This window comes from Acipenser ruthenus, chromosome 1 (assembly GCF_902713425.1).
Source record: "Acipenser ruthenus chromosome 1, fAciRut3.2 maternal haplotype, whole genome shotgun sequence".
NCBI lineage: Eukaryota > Metazoa > Chordata > Actinopteri > Acipenseriformes > Acipenseridae > Acipenser > Acipenser ruthenus.
Genome location: NC_081189.1, coordinates 104,162,891 through 104,183,511, shown reverse-complemented (window position 1 = coordinate 104,183,511; position 20,621 = coordinate 104,162,891). Strand labels below are relative to the sequence as shown.

At 39.4% G+C, this 20,621-nt stretch overlaps 1 protein-coding gene across 1 annotated transcript in view; it reads right to left on the bottom strand.

Annotated features, from left to right (window-relative positions):
- LOC117421034 (serine/threonine-protein kinase 32B-like) overlaps positions 1-20,621 on the bottom strand; it is a 101,442-nt gene that overhangs the window by 28,460 nt on the left and 52,361 nt on the right. The window contains exons 5-6 of the mRNA XM_034034901.3: positions 13,644-13,681; positions 11,447-11,536 (exon numbers count right to left, since the gene is read on the bottom strand). Of these exons, the coding sequence (XP_033890792.1) occupies positions 11,447-11,536; positions 13,644-13,681 (128 nt within the window). The remainder of the gene's footprint in view (positions 1-11,446; positions 11,537-13,643; positions 13,682-20,621) is intronic.

Here is a 20,621-nt window from a genome sequence, read left to right as displayed (position 1 = left end):
TTTTTAATGAAATACTGGTTAATTTACTTAATTTCGTCAATCTACCCTTAATTCTAGCTGATTTGAACACAGTTACTGACCCTGTACTAGACAGATCTAACCAAAGTAAAAAGATAGTAGATTTCAAATCTCAATCACTTATTAATATGATGGAAGAATTGCAATTAAAAGACATTTGGAGACTGTTGAATCCTTCTGGTAAAGATTATACAATTGTCTCTCCAGTATTATTATTATTATTATTTATTTCTTAGCAGACGCCCTTATCCAGGGCGACTTACAATCGTAAGCAAATACATTTCAAGTGTTACAATACAAGTAATACAAGTAATACAATAAGAGCAAGACAAGTCATTTTCTAGAATTGATTTATTTTGAATATCTAAATCAATAACTAGGAATATTATAGACACATAGATTGAAACAATTCACATTTCTGATCACACCCCTATAACAATTACATACTCAAACACTAAAAGAGAAAATAAAATGTCATGGTGGAGGATTAATAACTCATTAAAAACAATAAAGAGTTTAAGGAATGTATAGATAAAGAAATTAAAGAATTCTTGGTTATTAACAAAACTCCAGTTATCTCTCCAAATGTGTTATGGGATGCTCTGAAAGACTGTTAGGGGACGTATTATTTCTTATAGCACAGCAAGGAAGAGAAAACAACTTAAATACAGGATTCAGAGATTGAACTTAAAAGGACTGTAAGGGATTTTCAAAATGATCATTACACCTCTCTGATTAAATGTAAACTTAAACTAAATAATCTTTTAACTGGTATAGAACAGTTTAAATTGATCAGAACAAGAGGAAAATACCATGAAGTGGGTGAGAGACCAGGAAAAAATATTTGCTTATTGTGACAGAAACAGAATGATTCTTGGTGGTAAATCTCCCTCCTGACCTGTGAGGGTGCTAAGTAAAGGGAACAGAGTACCCTGGACTGGTTGGCCTGACAATTCCCAGGGTTAAAAGGAAGTCGGTCATCTAGAAAGGGGGCGGAACTCCGGTACACTAACTCATCGACCCGGAAGGGAAACGATGTGGCAGCCGCGGATTGGAGGAGCGGTTGCAATCGTTTACCAAGGGGTCATGAGTGACGGTACTAATAGGGGATGGAGGGACGTGATCTGTTCCTTCGTTTATGGTTAAGGAACAACCCGGAAGGACCAGTGTTTATATATTGTACCGTGAGTGTTTGTTTGTTTTGTGTCTAATTATTGCTTGTTGTTATTAGTAGATGGCTAACACATTCCGGAGCTGTCACCAGAGGCCAGCACCAACCAGACATCACTACACCTGTGTCACGATATATATTGTATTGCACCACGAGCACTACAGCACACACCCAGGACTGGTGACTGTGTTTGTATATTGTGTGTGTAAATTGACTGTGTTTATTATTTGGGACTGCAAACCCTTTATTTATAACATTGCTGTGTATTGCCTGGGATTATTGTTTAAGGTCACCAGACCTGGATTACAAAATAAATAACTTTCTGATTGGATTATCACTGTCTGTTTCTTCCTTGTGCACTGCATCACTCCTACACCTGTACCCTACGAACCACTTTGCCACACTTATACATTAAAAAAATACAAGAAAAGTCAATTATTTCAGCAATTAAAACACAAGATGGGACAGCATCATTAAACCCCTTACTACTCCCAAAACCTAACAAAGATTCATTAGAATGTGCAACTTATCGTCCAATTTCTTTACTAAATAGTGACTGCAAAATTTTAACCAAAATATGGTTAAATATGGCCCGCAAGACTATTTCTATCAGTCAATTCATTTTGGCCTGCGACCAGTCCACTATAGAGAGCCAAAGTGCTTTCATCATCGCGGGTTCCAGAAGAGAATTTTCCCCATGTATTTCTCCATAGAGGTTCGAAATATCAGCGATTACTGGTAATTGAAACCATGAACCGGTGTAACGTTTACCTTTCGTTGTTAGATACATCATAAGCTATGTAATAGGCTGAAACATCTCGCAAATTATCGAAGAATTGATAAAGGTACAACTCTGTGTCCGTTATATTCCACAAACGAACTACATTATCCATGCAGAAAACCGCTAACTCAGTGTTCGGAGTGTTCCAACATTCTGAGTGGGGTATTAGCTTGCTAGCTTTCGCTTCATAGTTAAATAACTAGTTAGTTAGCAATACGTTTACCTTGGATCAATCTTGCTAGTGGGCTAGATCGTTTTTATTATGGTTTTAATTCACCAGCACTTCATAAATTTAGTCTCACACGCAAACTCTGCTCAACACAAATCACCCCTGCTGCGAGTAAACTGGCCTTGTCCTCATGGAGCTCTGTCACTCCTCAGGAACTTCAGCTTGTTTTAGGTTGGGAAATGCAGTTCTTTAAGCGAAGAGAATGTATTTGGCATGAAATTAATCCAGTTTCCACTACAATTTCTGAACGATTGTGACACAACTGTATTTTAAATATATATTTTAATAATCGCAGGTTTAAAAAAAGCCTATGGAGAAATCAATAGGACAATTTCACTTCTAGAACCCGTGGGACAGGAAGTGACATAATACTTCGGCTCTCTATTCACTGCAAGTCCAAACATGCATGCTCTGGCGCGAACCACGGCATATATGCACAGTTCACAGGCCTACACTGAGCATTCCGTTACAGTGCGCTGTGTCACGCATACACTTAACTTAAAACCTGTCACAACACAATCACTCACTCAACAATAGCTAGCAAGCTAGCCAGCTATCAAAAATGGCTAAAAGGAAAGTGGACAGAGAGGGCAGAATGTTCCAGGATGAGTGGGAGATCAAATACATGTTTGTGGAGCACAGGGAAAAACCAGTTTGTCTAATTTGCAAAGAGAGTGTATCAGTATTGAAAGAATTTAACTTACGATGCCACTACAAGACCAAACACAGAGACAAATATGGAGACTTGGATAGAGAGCAGGCTACAGAAGGTGGCAGAGTTAGAGAAAAGTCTTGTGCTCCAACAGCATACGTTTACCATGGCAAAATCACAGAGTGATGTTGCTGTAAAGGCAAGTTTCATTGTAGCAGAGGAAATAGCTAAATCAGGCAAGCCCTTCTCCGAGGGTGATTTCATAAAGCGGTGCATGCTTAAAGTTAGCGAGGTAGTGTGTCCAGACAAAAGGCAAGCATTTGCAAACGCTAGTCTCTCTAGAAATACCATAGCCAAGATAGTGGATGAGTCAGCTACCAATCTGCAAGATCAGCTCAGTGAAAAAGCAAAAGACTTCTTTTCATACTCACTGGCTGCTGACGAGAGCACAGACGCTACAGACACAGCTCAGTTGTCAATTTTCATCCGTGGGTGAATCCCGACCTATCTGTTACTGAAGAGCTTTTGGCTGTCATAGCGATGCATGGCACTACCACAGGGAAGGACATTTTTCAACAGGTCGAAAGGTGTGTAGATGAGATGAAGTTGCCATGGGAGAAATTGGTGGGACTGACAACAAATGGGGCTCCAGCTATGTGTGGTGAAAAGAGTGGGCTGGTAGCGCAGGTGCGAGAGAAGATGCAGGGGGAAAATTGCCCGGGCCAGCTAACAACATACCACTGTATCATACACCAAGAGGCGCTTTGTGGCAAAGTACTGAAGATGGAACACATAATAAGCGTTGTTACAAAAACAGTAAATTTCATCAGGGCCAAGGGATTGAACCACCGCCAGTTTCGGTCACTTCTTGACGACAGAGGTGCGATGGCTAAGTCGGAGTAAAGTGCTCAAGAGATTTTTTGAGTTGCGTGAGGAAATCGCCCTTTTCGGGATGAGAGCTGGCTGTGTGACCTTGGTTTCTTATGTGACATAATGGACCATCTCAGCTCACTGAATGTGAAACTGCAGGGTCGCAAACATGTTATTACTGACATGTAAGACGCCGTGAAAGCCTTCCAAATGAAACTGCGTTTGTGGGAAAATCACATGCAACAGGGAAACTTTGCTCACTTCCCGACATGACAGACAGTGTCAAACTCGCTTACCAGCGCAACTTTACCAAGTGCGGCTCTTGCTGGCAAACTGAGCCTACTGTGCACTGAGTTCGAAAGAAGATTTGCCGACTTTAAGACGCAGCAGTTCACTGTTGAGCTCTTCTCCAATCCCTTTGCAGTGGATGTGGACAGCGCCCCAGTGGATATCCAAATGGAATTAATTGAGGTACAATGCAACAGTGCACTCAAGGCCAAGTTCGACTCAGTCGGCGCTGCCCAGTTTTACACTTTCATCCCAGACACGCTAGCACAGCTCTGCCTTCAGGCTGCCCGTGTCCTCTCCATGTTTGGAAGCACATATCTATGCAAACAGCTGTTCTCCCTGATGAAGATAAACAAATCCCCTCACAGAACACATCTGACGGACAAGTATCTTCAATCCATCCTGAGAGTTGTCTCAGCACAGGATTTTGCCCCCAAGATTGACCAACTTGCCACAAAGAAAAGGTCCCAGGTGTCAGGTTCCACAAGTAGCAGCAAATAGGCCTCGTCAGGACAGCTATTGTTTAAATGTCTGGACAGATTTTTTTATTTATGCTTTGCAAGTGAATATCATAAATATATGTGATATAAAGATATGTTTTATTTATGTTTAAATGCCTGGACAGCTATTTTTATTTATGTTTTGCAAGTGAACATCATATGTGATATAAATATATGTTTTAGTTATGTTTAACCCTTTGCGGTCCATTGTCGGACTGGGTCCGACATTGCAATTATTCCTCACAGGTCCTTTGTCGGACTGGGTCCGACATCATTATAGCAACGCAATAAACGGGTGTCTAGTCGTTTTTTCGCCAGAAAAAGCCGAGAAAACCATTCAATTGCCGAGTGGGAGCGACAGGAGCCGAGACAAGTTGAAAAAAAATAAAAAATAAAAAAAGGTGTATCTCATGAATAGTCATACATGGTATCAGGTATCAGATAACGGGGGCGGTCTGAAGTAAACAAGTTGGCTGACTGAATCAGCGCACAGAAAACACAGACATTTGCAGAGCTTTTTAGAGATGTTATAGTAATAAAATAATGACTTGGATCGCATTTTTGAGGAGTTTGGTGATAAAACGAGTGATCCGGAGATGATCGATCGGTATGTACGACTGTTATTATTATTATTATTATTTATTTCTTACATAGGTGAACGCTATAGCAAACAAAAGGGTGGGGCGGGGCTGGAGATGCCTAGTGAGTGCTTTGTTGATATGCAGGGCCATTTAAACCCATTTGACTGTGAAAAAAAATACTTTTAAACAGCGTGTCTAAAATTAACTGCGCGTGTGAAAAATAATTAGACCTGGCGTGCCTGACGCGCGATTAATAAATGGACTGCAAAGGGTTAAATGTCTCAAATCCTATCTGAAGTTAGTTTGGCCTGAAAAGCTCTATCACATTCAGCAGTCCACTTAAAAGTAGCATTCTTCTTCTTTAAGGCATTCAAAGGTTCAGCAATCTGTGAAAAATTAGGAACACACCTATGATACCACTCAGCCAAGAATCTTTGAACATCTTTGACGGTTTTAGGCTCTGGAAAGATCTTCACTGCCTCCATCTTCTCAGGATCAGCTCCGATACCATCTCCAGTCACCACATGCCCCAGAAACTTAATATGGCAGAATTGACATTTCTTTAAGTTCATTGTTAATCCTGCCTCATCCAACTCCTTCAAAACATCTTCCAAATCCTGGAGATGTTGTTGTACATTCGATGAATAGATGATAATATCATCCAAATAAACAAAACAAGTTCTTCGCCGCAACTCTCCCAACACTCTTTCCATTAAGCGTTGGAAAGTAGCTGGAGCATTCTTTAAACCAAAGGGCATTACTTTAAATTGATAAAGGCGAAATGGAGAAACAAATGCAGTCTTGTTTTTACTGTCTTCATCCATTTCCACTTGCCAGTATCCACTATTCAAATCCAAAGTAAAAAAAGTGGCTCCTGACAAGGATTCAAGAATCTCATTAATGGAAGGCATAGGAAAGGCATCATCTTCGGTTTCAGCATTTAGTTTCCTATAATCCACACAGAACCTACTTGAACCATCTTTCTTTGGAGATAAAACCACAGGAAATGCCCAAGAAGAGAAAGAGTTTTCAATAATACCTTTCTCTAACATATCCGTAATATGTTCTGTAATCATCTGCTGTTTACTTGCAGACATTCGATATGACTTTTGCTTAATGGACACCAGACTTCTAGTGTGGATTCTATGCTGTATAACCGAAGTTCGACCCAGCTTTAGAGTACACACCTTTGGATAATCTTGTGTAACTTTTAATAGTAACTCGGCTTCATCCTCTGACAAATCAGCTTGACTCACTGCATCTGCAATCAACGTTTGCCGTTGCTTTTCCTGAGAAACCACTTTAGGCAAAGAGTAGAAACTATCAGAAGGTTTAATAGCTGAATATAGAAAATTTGCCGCTGAAGAAGCCTTCCTCTCTATGGGAGTCCAGGACATTTATTCAACTCTTCCCATCTGGAAATGAAATTTTCTTTGGTTTTTATCCCACAAAAACCCATACTCCTGATGACGAACATCAATTTGTATTCCACTTTTGGTGATAAAATAAAGACCAAAGACAAGGACATACGCTAATTTCCCAGATGGCAAAACTACTGTGGGTACCGTCCATCTAAATCCATGCATTTCATATAAAAGCGGAATGCTTCCTACTGGCACACACTCCTCTCCATTTGCTAAATACAAAAGATCGCCCTTTTTAGTGTCTCTTGAGGTTGCTTTAATTTCTCCCACATTTGCTCCTGTAATAGAGTGAAAGACGAGCCTGTATCCAAGAGGGCATTTCCAACCCAATTCCGGATTATTACACACACCACCAGTTGTTTCAATATAATTTCAGGTGTCTGCTTCTCAGATGGTTTAACATTTTTGCCAGGAGGCTTTTTACCACTTCTGGCAGTGTTCCGCTGTGATGGGGTGCTAGCTCGTCCCTATAAATATGTGTTTGTTGTTATTGTTAGTTTTACTCTTTTCATTATGTTTTTGTGATTCTTGTTTTGTTTTGGATTGGCAGGGAGGGGCTTAAATTCCTCCCTGTAAAATACATGTGAGAATGTGGCTGGAGCATTAAGTGTTTAATTGTTAATTATTAGTTAATTGGGCTCCAGCCACAGACTATAAAAGGGCAGGTGAAACCCTTTGTTAGGGAGAGGAGTTTTTGGGTGAGGTTGTTTGTTGGTGTGCTGTGCTGTTTAGTTTTGGAGAAAGAAACTGTAGTGAAGGCTAATGCCCAGCCTACATTTCTGTATTTTGTTTGAACCTTTTTGTTGGCCCTTGTGCCTATTTATTTGATTATTTTTGTTTAATAAAGATCATTATTTTGCCCCTTCCACGGTCTCTGAGCCTCAAACCTCTGTCATCCTGCCACATCCGCTCATAGTGGAAACCGAAGAATCCATTTTAGTGGTTGAAGATTGATTAAAATTTCTATTACTAATGTACCTATTTCCAGGCTCTATTTGTTTGGTTGACTTATACCGTGGGCAATTCCCAGGGAGGTGCTGCCCATTACATCTCCAACACAAAACAGTAGAACCACTTACACTAGGTACAGTACTTCTTTCATTACATTTACTAGTCTCAACCAACTTCACAACTGCATCCTTACTTTTGCTTTGCAAAGCTCTACGTTGATCAAACTCATATTGATTGAGTTGATCTTTTTCCAACTGACCTTCCAGACGTACAGTTTGTACTACAGTTTGTACTCTTAATCTTAACTGGGAAATTAAATAAGGATTCATATTTCTCAAAATCATTTTAACTACTTCTGACTCAGACATATCAGATTTCCATTTTTTACATAGAACCTGCAGTACAAAAGCAAAATCATGCACACTCTCTCCATCCTGTTGTCTTCTAGTTCTTATCCTCTCTGCCAATTCATCTTCATAGTCCTCAGACAGAAAAGCTGCCATAAACCGAGACTTAAATTCTGACCATGTGTGAACTTGACTTCTAGCAATTTCCCACCAAGCTCTAGGTGTTCCAAATAATACATTCCTTAAAGTAGCAAGAATGTCCTCAGACATAGGTCTTAAGGCCAAAAAATCCTGACATTTTTCTAAATATGAAATAGGGTCTGGCACATCTTCAGACCTTCCAAATGATGGAAACAACAATTTAACTGGTAATTTTCCCACATTCCCCAAACGATCTCCGCTCTTAACTACCAAAGGAGAATGTAATTGTTCGCCTTGCTTTCCAGCTTGCTTTACTTCCACACTTTTTTGTAATTGACTGATCTGATTACTCAACACCCCTATTTCTTTCTGCAGACAACCCTCTAAATCCTTAAATTCTCTAATAATTTGTGTTTTAAAGCCTGTAATCTCATATACTGTTGACTGAGCTAAACTCCGCACATTTTGAGTTACCTGCTGTAATTCACTACCCACTTCTGAGGTTAACTGCTTCATATTCCAATTTCCTTCTTCTTTGACCTTTGCAGATTCTCCCTCAATTTTTTCAATTATTATCCGTCCAAAATTTTGAAATTCCTTCTCCACAAAAGTCATAATCTCACTTAACTGCTTTTGTCTTTCCCTCTCCAAATTAAACTCTAGCCTCAGGAGATCAGAGTGTATCTGCTCTTGTATTTCTTTATGTTTTTCCAACAACTGTTCCTGTGCAGCCTGAGTTTCCTTCTCTATAGTTTTAATTAAAGTACGAAATTCAGCTTGGTTAACAACCCCTCTAGATCTAGGAGTGGGTGTAGGCAAAGGTCTTAATCCTGGAGTAGACACTGAATGATCAGACCCTAAATTTAATGAATCGTGGTCCTGCCATGGAGAACCACATATAGCAGGTACTGGTTCTAACAATACATCCTGCCCTATCAATGCAAAGTTATCATAATTGACTCCTTCCACCTTTTAATCAAAAAATCAAACCGTCAGAAGCAAAATATTCACGTTTCAGGTCCCATCTGGGGTTCCAAATTATGTAACGGAATTGGCCTAATAATAAAGTTTGGGTGCCAGGAAAGTATATATAAAACTTCCCAATAAAAAGAAAAACACAATTCATTACTCGGACCTTGTAGCAAAACTAAGTTTCTACCTACGCGACCCTACAATATAAAAATGACAACTGACTCTTGATAACTTAACAGAGAATAAGGTTTTAAATAAACACCAATTAACATTTATTCCATAACCAGTACTGTCACTTATTTCTTCACACTACCCAAAACACACATTTTCAAAAGCATTCTTCCTCAACACCTTTAGTTCTCAATTATTTTCAAATTACTGATAACAACATATCTATTAAGAAACATACAATTGTATATTTCTTAGTTTACATGATTATCCTTAGCATAGCATAAGTAATTAAACTGAATAGCCAATAAGATTTTTCTATAGTTAAATGGTAATAATTAAATTACTCATATTGAGCCCCCCAAAGGATTAACTGTAGTTGTTCCTCAGGTACAGTGCTTTACACACAGCAAGCACATTCACAAACTATCTATATCACATGTTGTGCAAATAGCAATTCAGTTTAAATGATTCATATGCAAAGAACCCATTAATACAATTTTAAATAGAGAAAAAATACATTAGTATGAAAATAATCAAACACTTTCTTTGAATCTGGTCATAGATATACCTGTTTTTCAAACAGGCAATATTTTTCAAGTCATTACACCAACAACCCAAGTACAAACATACAGATAATAAACAAACATTTTGCATCAAGGTATGTAACAGTAATAATGGCTGAGAGGCTATAATAATCAAGGAAAATAATAAAGGAAGCGACATGGATCTGAACAGTCATTTTCCAAACGACGACGGGAACTTCCATAATACTGGTTAAGTCCCGCTACAGTTGTCCGCCGTCCTCCTCAAATACACATGTAGGATAACTCCATAACAATTCAGTAGGCAACAAAACAAAATAAGAAAGAAAGAAAGAAAGAAAGAAAACTCCAAGTTTCAGTCTCGCTAGTAATACAGCAGTATGAAAAAACTCCAGGTTTCAGTCTCGCTATTTTAAAACAACAATCAGAATCCACGTTGCTTTCACAAACTCATGCAACAGACCACTACCCGCAGCTTCAATTGTTTGAACAAAAAGAAAAAAAAAAATAATAATATGGATTGTTCTCCACGCATTAAATAACTATTTGTGTTTTCGAAATTGCAAACCGTGTCGGCGTCTTCACTGGTCCTGCACATTTCAAATCACTCAGCACTTTATTCCTCAATCGTTGACTTGACATAATTCCTGTCCCAACGTGTTTCCAATACACAGAAACCATCCATGGTGTCAAAGCTATATTCAGATATTAATTTTAACGGTAAGCTTAAACACTAAAAAAACAAACAAAAAAAAAACTATTGCGACTCATTGCCATACTGCCCTCTCTCTCTCCTGTTCACTCCTTCAACTATTACGTCACTTCCTATGACCATACCCTCTCTCTCCACCTCCACCCAACGTCTTTATATAATTTTAAAATGATTGACAGCCAAAGAGCCTAGTGCTAAATTCAATACGGCACAATTTGAGTCAGGAATAACAAGATTTTTTTTTAGTATGACTTTATCCATGCCTGAACATGGATAAAGATAATGGGCAACCATTTTTTTTAAAATTTAGTAGTCACCAATTGTTTTTATCATTTTTCTCCCAATTTGGAATAGACAATTATTTTTAGGCTCAGTCTCACCGCTACCACTCACGCGTTGACTTGGGAGTGGTGAAGACGAACACACACTGTCCTCCGAAGCCTGTGCCGTCAGCCGACCACTTCTTTTTCACACTGCAGGCCCACCATGCAGCCACCTCAAGCTACAGTGCAGCGCTGGGCAGCTTACAGGCAAGCCCGCAGGCGCCCGGCCAGACTACAGGGGTCGCTGGTGCATGGTGAGCTGAGGACACCCTGGCCGACCTAAGCACTCCCCTCCACAGGCGGCGCTTGGCCAATTGTGCACCGCCCCCTGGAAGCTCCAGGCTATAGGGTGCATTCTGCACTCCACGTGGAGCGCCTTTACCAGATGTGCCACTCGGGAGCCACTGGGCATCCATTTCTAATAATCAAGATGTACTTACAGAGCAATTTGGTATGGAAATTAAATATAGGAAAGTTGTCATGCATTATTCATGTTGTTTAACTTTGGACATCGATTTCTGTTTCTGTCCTGGTCACTTTTTTAAAACTCAGAAGTCTCAAGCATCCCTGTGGTAAGTCTGAGTACATGAAGCACACAGTGTAATCATTGACTGCCCCCCTGTAAAACCCCAGGTGCTTGTAAGAAATACCACATTTGCTCAAGTAAAAATGTGTTAAGATAACCCATACAAAGTTGCCCTTTAAGAAAAGGTCAAAATGTTTTGGATTAAATGTATTTATTTTTTCATATAAATCTAGATTGAGTAACTTACCCATGTAAGGCTTAGTTCCAGCCATAGATGTAGCTTTTGCTGAGTCTTTCAATACAGTGGCAATATTAAAGTCAGTAATATGCACATGTCCTGCAAAACAAACATATAATAATATTTGCCTATATACTCTTATTAAACATAACAATTGAATCTTAGCAACTGTGGAACCTAGATTTTCTTTTGGTCCAATATTAACTTTAATATCTCAATACTTTTCTTATAACAATTCCCCAAATTTATTTAAAAAAAACCAAACAGCATTGTTTTTTAAAACTACTATTAGTAGTATGGCAAGAATTATAAAAGAGCTAGTTCAATATATATTTTTGAATGGCATGTTTTTCACACTGTCAAGGTGACTGTTACCTGTAGTTTGAGATCTGCTTCAGGTAAGCATTAATAGACTATCAGTATGAATAATCAGAATAAAACAATCCTTGCAGCACATCAAAATTGGCAATTGACAATCTGAAAAATGCTTTTATACTCCTCTGCTCCCTCCTGACTTTCATACAAGAACTTCTGATTGAATTATTCCACCAGAAAATAAGGTTACAGTATCACAGCATCTAATTACCCAGAGTGCTGTGTTTGTTGGAGTTGTTCATAGCAGCATGAAAGGATCTTGCCTAATGCCATCTTTATTATGTACTCAACTAAAACAGAGTCTCACCCACGTGAATTAATGCTGACAAGCAGAAAAACTAATGAAGTGTTAAGCCAAGTCATATTAAAAATCTTATTTGAAAACGCCAACACAGTATAACCAGCTGATCTTACTTACCCAACACCATACTGGAAATACATTTCATAATACGCTTTCTTATTCAAATGTTACTAGAATACCTGCTCTTTATGGGATGCATGTTATATACAGTGATAAGCAGTACTGTATATTTTCTGGTATAGCTTGTTTAAATCTTGATCTTAAGCATTTTAGAACATAGATAAACTGTGTCTATCTTTCACCAACAGTCTAGCTAAAAGAGTGTTAAATGAGTTTTATTAATACAAGTTTTGCTATATATATATATATATATATATATATATATATATATATATACATAACTACTCCACGCAACTCCTCGTCCAGGCCCTGGTACTCCCCTGCCTAGACTACTGCAACTCCCTCCTGGCCGGCCTCCACTGCGTCCGCCACCCATCCGCTCCAGCTCCGCTGCTCGTCTGGTGTTCTCTCTGCCTCGCTTCTCCCTCACTACTCCACTGCTTCGCTCACTCCACTGGCTCCCGATCACCGCTTGCGTCCAGTTCAAGACTCTTGTACTTGCCTACCGATGCTTTGACCAGACTGCACCCAGCTACCTCCAGACCCTCAACTCTCTCTACACCCCCACTAGAAGACTGGCTGTACCTCCTCTACGCTCCCCTGCCTCCAAAGCTCGCTCCTTCTCCACCCTCGCCCCGCAGTGGTGGAACGACCTTCCTATGGATGTCAGGACTGCCCAGTCCCTTACCACCTTCCAGCGCCTGCTCAAGGCACACCTCTTCAGACAACACCTGTAAAACTCAACTCTTCCCTTTTGGACTATATAGCACTCTGCCTTTAATGCACTTTAACTTGCAATTAAAAAATCTGGGAATCTGCTCCCTATTTTACTGTATTTAATCCTGCAATCTGTAGTATTTTGTATTTCACTTACACTCGTATCTATCCCTGATGTAACTATCAACACTGTTATCTGCTCTTGAACTGCCCCGATATCAAATCATACTGTGTTTTGTCTTTGCTTGTATTAGGACTGAAGTCATTGTATTTTGTATCTTGCTCTTAATTGTACAATAATCCTTGATATGTATTTTTTGTATACAACTGTAAGTCGCCCTGGGGAAGGGCGTCTGCTAAGAAATAAATAATAATAATAATAATAATAATAATAATAATAATAATAATAATAATAATAATAATAATTAGCATCACAGAGAGGCAACAAAACAATACCGGTAATTCATTCATAATAAGAACATAAGAAAGGTTACAAACGAGAGGAGGCTATTCGGCCCATCTTGCTCGTTTGGTTATTAGTAGCTTATTGATCCCAGAATCTCATCAAGCAGCTTCTTGAAGGATCCCAGGGTGTCAGCTTCAACAACATTACTGGGGAGTTGGTTCCAGACTCCCACAATTCTCTTCAACAGAATTACACATTGTTATAATTAAAAATGGTTTACCACTTACCGTGTTCATCAAGAAGAATGTTATCAGGTTTAATATCCCTGAAAGAATAAGAGAGAATATCAACTTTATAATGTATGCATATTTATAATCTAGTTAGCATATTATAGGAGGCAGTGTGGTCCAGGGGTTAAAGTTCAGGGCTTATAACCAGAAGGTCACAGGTTAAAATCCCACCTCTGACGGTCACTGGCTCAAATCCCACCTCTGCCACTGACTGACTCACTGTGTGACCCTGAGCAAGTCACTTAACCTTGTGCTCCATCCTGCGGATGAGATGTTAAATCAATGTCCTATTGTAAGTGACTCTGCATATAATGCACAGTTCACAGCCTACCTCTGTAAAGCGCTTTGTGATGGTGTTCCACTATGAAAGTGCTATATAAAAATAAACATGTTATGTTATATTCTGTTATACAAACTTGGGTAGTATCTTGGAGATAAAATTTAAGTTAGTTTGTTTCATGAGCTCACAGATGTGTGCATGCAAATTTTTCCAAATAATTTGGTTTCCCACTGAGTAGGAATGCTTTGTTTACAAAAGTACCTGAAAGAAAGTTTTTAAGTAAATTGCTTATACCAGATGGGACCTTGGTTGTACATCTCAGAGTGGGACACTGTTCTTAGGTATGCTATGCTGAGGTTTTGGTAGAACTGTGTAGTATTTATAGCTACCTTCAATACGATTTACAAAAAATTCAAATGACTGCCCCCTTTGTATGTAATGTTGTCCCCTTCCCCAGAAACACTTAGATATTGACATTAAACCCAATATCAGAAATCTGGAAACAAGCCACAGTGCATTTAAACCTCCTAACACCTTCTGCCAGCACCACACAACCCAGGAGATTGTCCTGAGGCAGGAAATTGAAAAAAGAAAAACCATAAAGAAAATGTTTAACCAGACTCCAAGACATCGCTTCAGTTGTTTTTATTAAACACACGTTTAAACACAAAACATTTTTGTGTGTATTTGACTGTACCTGCAGTATCAGAAATATCTGGACACAACCACCTCTAAAGTCGAACTACAACCTTGATTCTTCAGAGAACATGATGTACGATCACTTTATTATGATGGGATGGCCAGGGGGAGAGACCAATTTCTGGAAAGTGCAGTAGGAAGGGAGGATTCATATAGGAGGAGCGATGGAGGAGTGGGGGTTCTTATAGTTTCATCATTGTACAAGGCCAGCCAAGTTTATAATTGGGTTCATTACATTTTGTTGTTATACTGTAGCTAATTCTTCATTGTTAGCCTTTCTTTTCGTAAACCCCCAAAACCTAAAGAAAAACATCTTCACTCAGGATTATTTTCAGTATTTATTGCCAACTATTTCAGACTGTTGGCAGTGAATGACTTACCGGAAGGAACAATATTTCATGAGCGGCTTGCAAGTAGATCTCAGCACTTATTCAAATGCTTCCACGAATGTTTAAAATAAATGCAAATTAGTATGACTGACAACAAAACCACATGTCACAACAGCTATGTTTCCTAGAGTTAGATAACATTTCAATTTTTTGGATGCATTAAATATACCTTCTCTGTTTGCCAACTTTTTTTTTCATTGCTTTATTCTTCCCACAGTTTCAGTCATGTTGGCTTCTGTGTCATTCTGCTTTTTTTTAAAGAAATTATGTATTTGTGATATGCCAATTTACCATCAGTGGTGTAGTCCTAAATCTGAAAGCACCGGAATGGCAATTAAAATACAGATTGTCTTAAACCAAAATGATACAAATTCGTGTTTTATTTGTGTATTGAACTTGAGGTAACATGTAATAGGTAATGCAGGCGTCTTGCATGCAAATTTTATAGCCTACTCCCCCTGATCAGTGCTGCCAGATTGGTGGTTTTCCAGCCCAGTTTGGCTTGTTTTGAAAGCATCTAGCGGGTAAATGTTGTCTTTAGTGGTTTGGTTATTTTTTGGCTATTTTTATCATGCATGTTTTTTTTTTTCTATTCCTTTCAATTATAGAGTCATCACCAGCACAGAACTTTACCACAAGGCACACAAACACTCAATTATTTTTTATTCGTCATCAATTTAAGAACTGTATCAGTACAATTAGAATTGTTTTTAAATGCATTTTTAAGGACTGTATCCACTGACAGTTATGGATAATTTAATTGTACCAACATTTTGATCTCATCAGATTTAAAAAAAACAAGAAAAAAAACAGCAGATCTGGTGATGTAAATTGTGAGAAAAAATAAGCAAAGATAAATAAATACATCGTTTATAACATTACCCTTTTTTATTTTAAATAAATGTGTAGCACGTATTTATGATTTTGTAATATATATTAAATCTTAAATGCGTGTGTTTGTTTGGCTTGTTTAAAAAAAAAACAACTTTTTTGCTGGTTACTTCAAAAATGTGGTGGGGCGTTGCAAAGTGAAAATCTGGCAGTGCAGCCTTGATTAACCTCCCCAGTTAAGTCAGAGACACAAGAAAACCATGGACACACATTCCAGCACCCCCAAGAAAAATAACTGAATTTCTAAAATGTTCAATTATACATAGGTTCCTAATTTAAAGGTTTGATAAAAACGTCTGTTTAGTTTTTGCAATTTATTTTATTTACTAAAATTAAAGTGTTTCAAAAAATGTTATTTTCACTCAGTGCATATTCTATGTGATTTCCATCTTTCACAATATTTATTAAAATGAATAAAGGGCAGTTTAAATTAGGTTACTTATAATGTTACAAGTTTAAACATAAAAAATGTTTTTAATTTGACATTTTCCCAAGGAGTGCTAATAGTGGGCCACAGAGCCTAATGCAGCTGAACAGGTGGGCCTTGGGTAAAAATGTTTGGGAACCCCTGGCTTAACATACACCTTTTTTTCCCTGCAATTTTACAATGTCACCCCCAGAGCACAAAATGCCATACTAAGCAAGTTGCAATGGCAGTCGTTCATTCCAATCCCTTGGTCTCTGCACTGACTGATATACAAAACAGCTTTAAACCCGTGTTTATGTCTACAGTCATAGGATGCATTTTTGCTGTCTTCTTCGTCATCCTTCTCTTCATTTCATCACAAGGGCGACTGACTTAATCAGCCAATTGTGAGGGAGATGTGTGATTCTTTCAAAATATGTGCCTGATTCACCATCAAAAATGGACACATATTTTTTGTTTCTAGTGCCTATTCAATGGCAAGGCGCAGAAAGGCTAATTTAATTTCCCCATCACTTCATCGGTGCTCAGGCACTAACATTAGAGTGGTTGGGCTCCATATAAGCATTTTCATAGCACATAGGAAAAGATTCTTAAGTTAATTCTAAAGTCAAGGTTCTGCTCCTATACAAAAAAGTACCAAAATGGTGTTCTGGTGTGTTGCAGCTCGACTACACTAGTGTTTACCATATAGATTTTCAGCTTCACAAAATAAATTGACCATTACATCGATTGATTCAGTGGAGTGACATACTTAACTAATGAGTCAGCTGTAGCGAGGTGCCGATATACAGCTATGGCCAAATGGTTTGCATCACCCTATAGAATTAACTAATTTTCATTCATAAAGTCAAATGGAAACTGCTGAATAATGTCACATTAACATATTGAATTACATACCACTTTCTAGTTTACCATATACTTAACGAAAAACTGAAAAAATTGAAAAATTGTACATTTTGAAATATAACATAAAATATTGTACTACTGTTATGGCTTCCGGTAAACTTTTGCAATATAATTTTTCAGTTTCTTTGATTACATGTAATAAATAAAATATCTAAATTATGTTCATATATATACAGTATATATATATATATATATGCAGTTAACAAAGACATGGAACTCCAGGTTTGTGTCTGCGGCTGGAGCAAGGCGACAACGGTCAGGGGTTTGAAGATTCATCAAGGGAGAATGAAATGCTTGAGGGAGAAGGGACAAGGGCCTCGCATTGATCAGTACTTCTTACGAAGTCAGTCAAGTCAGTCGAATGAAATCCAGCGACAGGAAGCAAACCACAGTTCGCAGGATATCAGCACCCCTGTCATAGATGTGAGGAGGACTTGCATGGACACAGTTAGTGATGAACCTAATGATCCTTGTGAACCCGGTCAGACAAACCAGCATAAGAACCTCAACGGGCACAAGCCTGGAGTTAAATGGCCAAGAGCTTGTGAGAAAACTGCATGGGACACAGTAAACACAGATCTCTGCGTTGCATTGGAAAGATTAAGTGGAACAGTTGAAAAGAAGCTGGATAAATTTGGGGACATCATCTACGCATATGGAAGTGAGAGGTTTGGAGTTGAAAAAAGGAAGGAAAAAGTACAAACTATTCCTGGAAAGTCTAGACGGCAGCAGGAGATTGAACGCTTAGTTAGAGAAAGGAGACAGCTGAGGAACCAATTGAGAAGAGCAGAACAAAGTCAGAAGGAGGGACTCAATCTCTTACAAAGGGTCATAAAAGATAAGCTTGCAACATTGCGCAGAGCTGAGCGCCTACGGAAACGCTACAAAAAGGAGCGTGCGAGAGCTAACTTTTATAAAGACCCATTCAAATTTGTAAAGAAGTTATTCACCAGTGAGAAGAATGGCACACTAAAAGCATCTAAGGTTGAGCTGGAGAGATATTTGGAGGAAACACATACAGATTCAAAAAGGCAGGAACCTATGTCAATTCCGTCAGACATCCCACCTATCAATCCACCAGAATACCAAATGGAGGACTGTGCACCTAAGTGGAAAGAAATAGAGCAAGCTGTGAAAAAAGCAAGGGCTTCATCATCTCCAGGGCCTAATGGAGTTCCGTACAGAGTGTACAAGAGTGCTTCAGGAGTTCTACGAATTCTGTGGAAATTGATGAAAGTGGCATGGGAAAAACAGGTTGTACCAAGAGCATGGCGCCAAGCAGGTGGAGTCTTTATACCTAAAGAAAAAGATTCTACAAGCATCAGTCAGTTTCGTCCCATTTCCCTATTAAACGTAGAAGGCAAGATTTTCTTCAGCGTTATTGCTCAGAGATTGTCAGCTTACCTATTAAAGAACTGCTTCATTGACACTTCAATACAAAAAGCGGGCATTCCAGGTTTCCCAGGTTGCTTAGAACACATCAATGTGATCTGGCAACAAATTCAATCAGCTAAAAAGGAGAGGAAGGAGCTCCATGTGACATTCCTGGATTTGGCTAATGCATATGGTTCAGTGCCACATGAACTACTTTGGGCAGCATTTGATTTTTTCAGTGTACCGATGACAATAACAAATTTAGTGAAAGCCTATTTTGGAGATTTGCAATTCAGTTTTTCAACTTCAGAATTCAGCACTACATGGCAATGCCTAGAGGTTGGAATAATGGCAGGATGCACCATTTCTCCACTGGCTTTTACCATGGCAATGGAAGTAATCATTAGGGCATCAAAATGGGTAGTAGGAGGAGAGCGCTTGGCTTCTGGAATGCGACTACCACCAATTCGAGCATACATGGATGACATGACAACCATGACTACAACAGTAGCCTGCACTAATCGATTATTGGGCAAATTAACCAATAACATTGAATGGGCACGAATGCAATTCAAGCCCACTAAATCAAGGAGCATCTCTATAATTAAAGGCAAAGTAGTAGATAAAACATTCTTCATTAACGGTGAGACAATACCAACAGTGTCTGAGAAGCCAGTGAAGAGTCTTGGGAGATGGTACGACGGGGATCTAAAGGACACAGTTCGTGTGGGAGAAGTTAGACAACAAGCAGTGGAAGGGTTGAAGAGCATAGACAGCTGCGCTCTACCAGGTAAACTAAAACTCTGGTGCTTTCAGTTTGGTCTACTGCCGAGGTTGCTGTGGCCACTGACTGTGTACGAGGTTTCTTTGACAACAGTAGAGAAGCTGGAAGCTTTAATCAGTTCATACATCAGGAAATGGTTGGGAGTTCCACGCTGCCTCAGCAGAGTGGGACTTTATGGTAAAGGAATACTGTAGCTACGTCTCTGCTCTAACCGAGGAGTTTAAGTGCGCCAAGGTCAGACTGGAAATGACATTAGTAGAGTCACGCGATAAATGCGTAAGGGAGGCAGCACCTGTGTTGAAAACTGGAAGAAAGTGGGCGGCAAAGAAAGCTGTGGAAGATGCAAAGGCTGCCCTTCGAATTGGTGATATCATGGGGCAAGTTCAGCATGGAAGAGGGGGTCTTGGCTTCAGTTCAGCTCCTCCTACATGGCACAAGGCAGCCCACGCTCAAAGGAGGAAGCTGGTAGTCAACGAGGTACAAAAGCAGGAGGAGAGGATGAGGTTTATAAAGGCCATTTCCCAGGCCAAGCAGGGAGAATGGATGAGATGGGAGAGTGTGGAACAACGCAAGATTGGCTGGCAAGACCTATGGTCAATGGAACAGAGCAGGATCAGTTTCCTCATCAGGTCAACATATGATGTTCTTCCATCACCACAGAACCTAAACCTCTGGGTAGGAGAGGATCCCTCGTGTCCTTTGTGTTCATCACCTGCAACATTAAGGCACATTTTGACAGGATGTAAGGTGGCTCTTAGCCAAGGACGGTTTACTTGGCGCCATGACCAGGTGCTGCGATGTTTGGCCTTAGCATTGGAAGACAAGCGTAACATGACCAATGAGTTGTCACCTGTTCCATCAAAACATTACACACAAAAGACAACATTCCTCCGCCCAGGAGAGCAACCACCAAGAAAAGCTGTTAAAACCAATCCTCGCCCAGGACAACTGGAAGCTGCTAGAGACTGGAAAATGCTGGCAGATGTTGGTCAACGGCTTATTTTTCCACCTGAGATTGCCACCACTAACCTTCGACCAGATATTGTCTTGTGGTCTGGATCAGCACGCCTTGTTCACCTGGAAGAGTTAACAGTGCCATGGGAGGATGCTGTAGATGAGGCGTATGAGAGGAAGAAACTGCGGTATGCTCAACTAGCCACTGAAGCGGAACAGCGAGGATGGAGAGTTCGGGTTTACCCAGTGGAAGTGGGTTGTCAAGGATTTG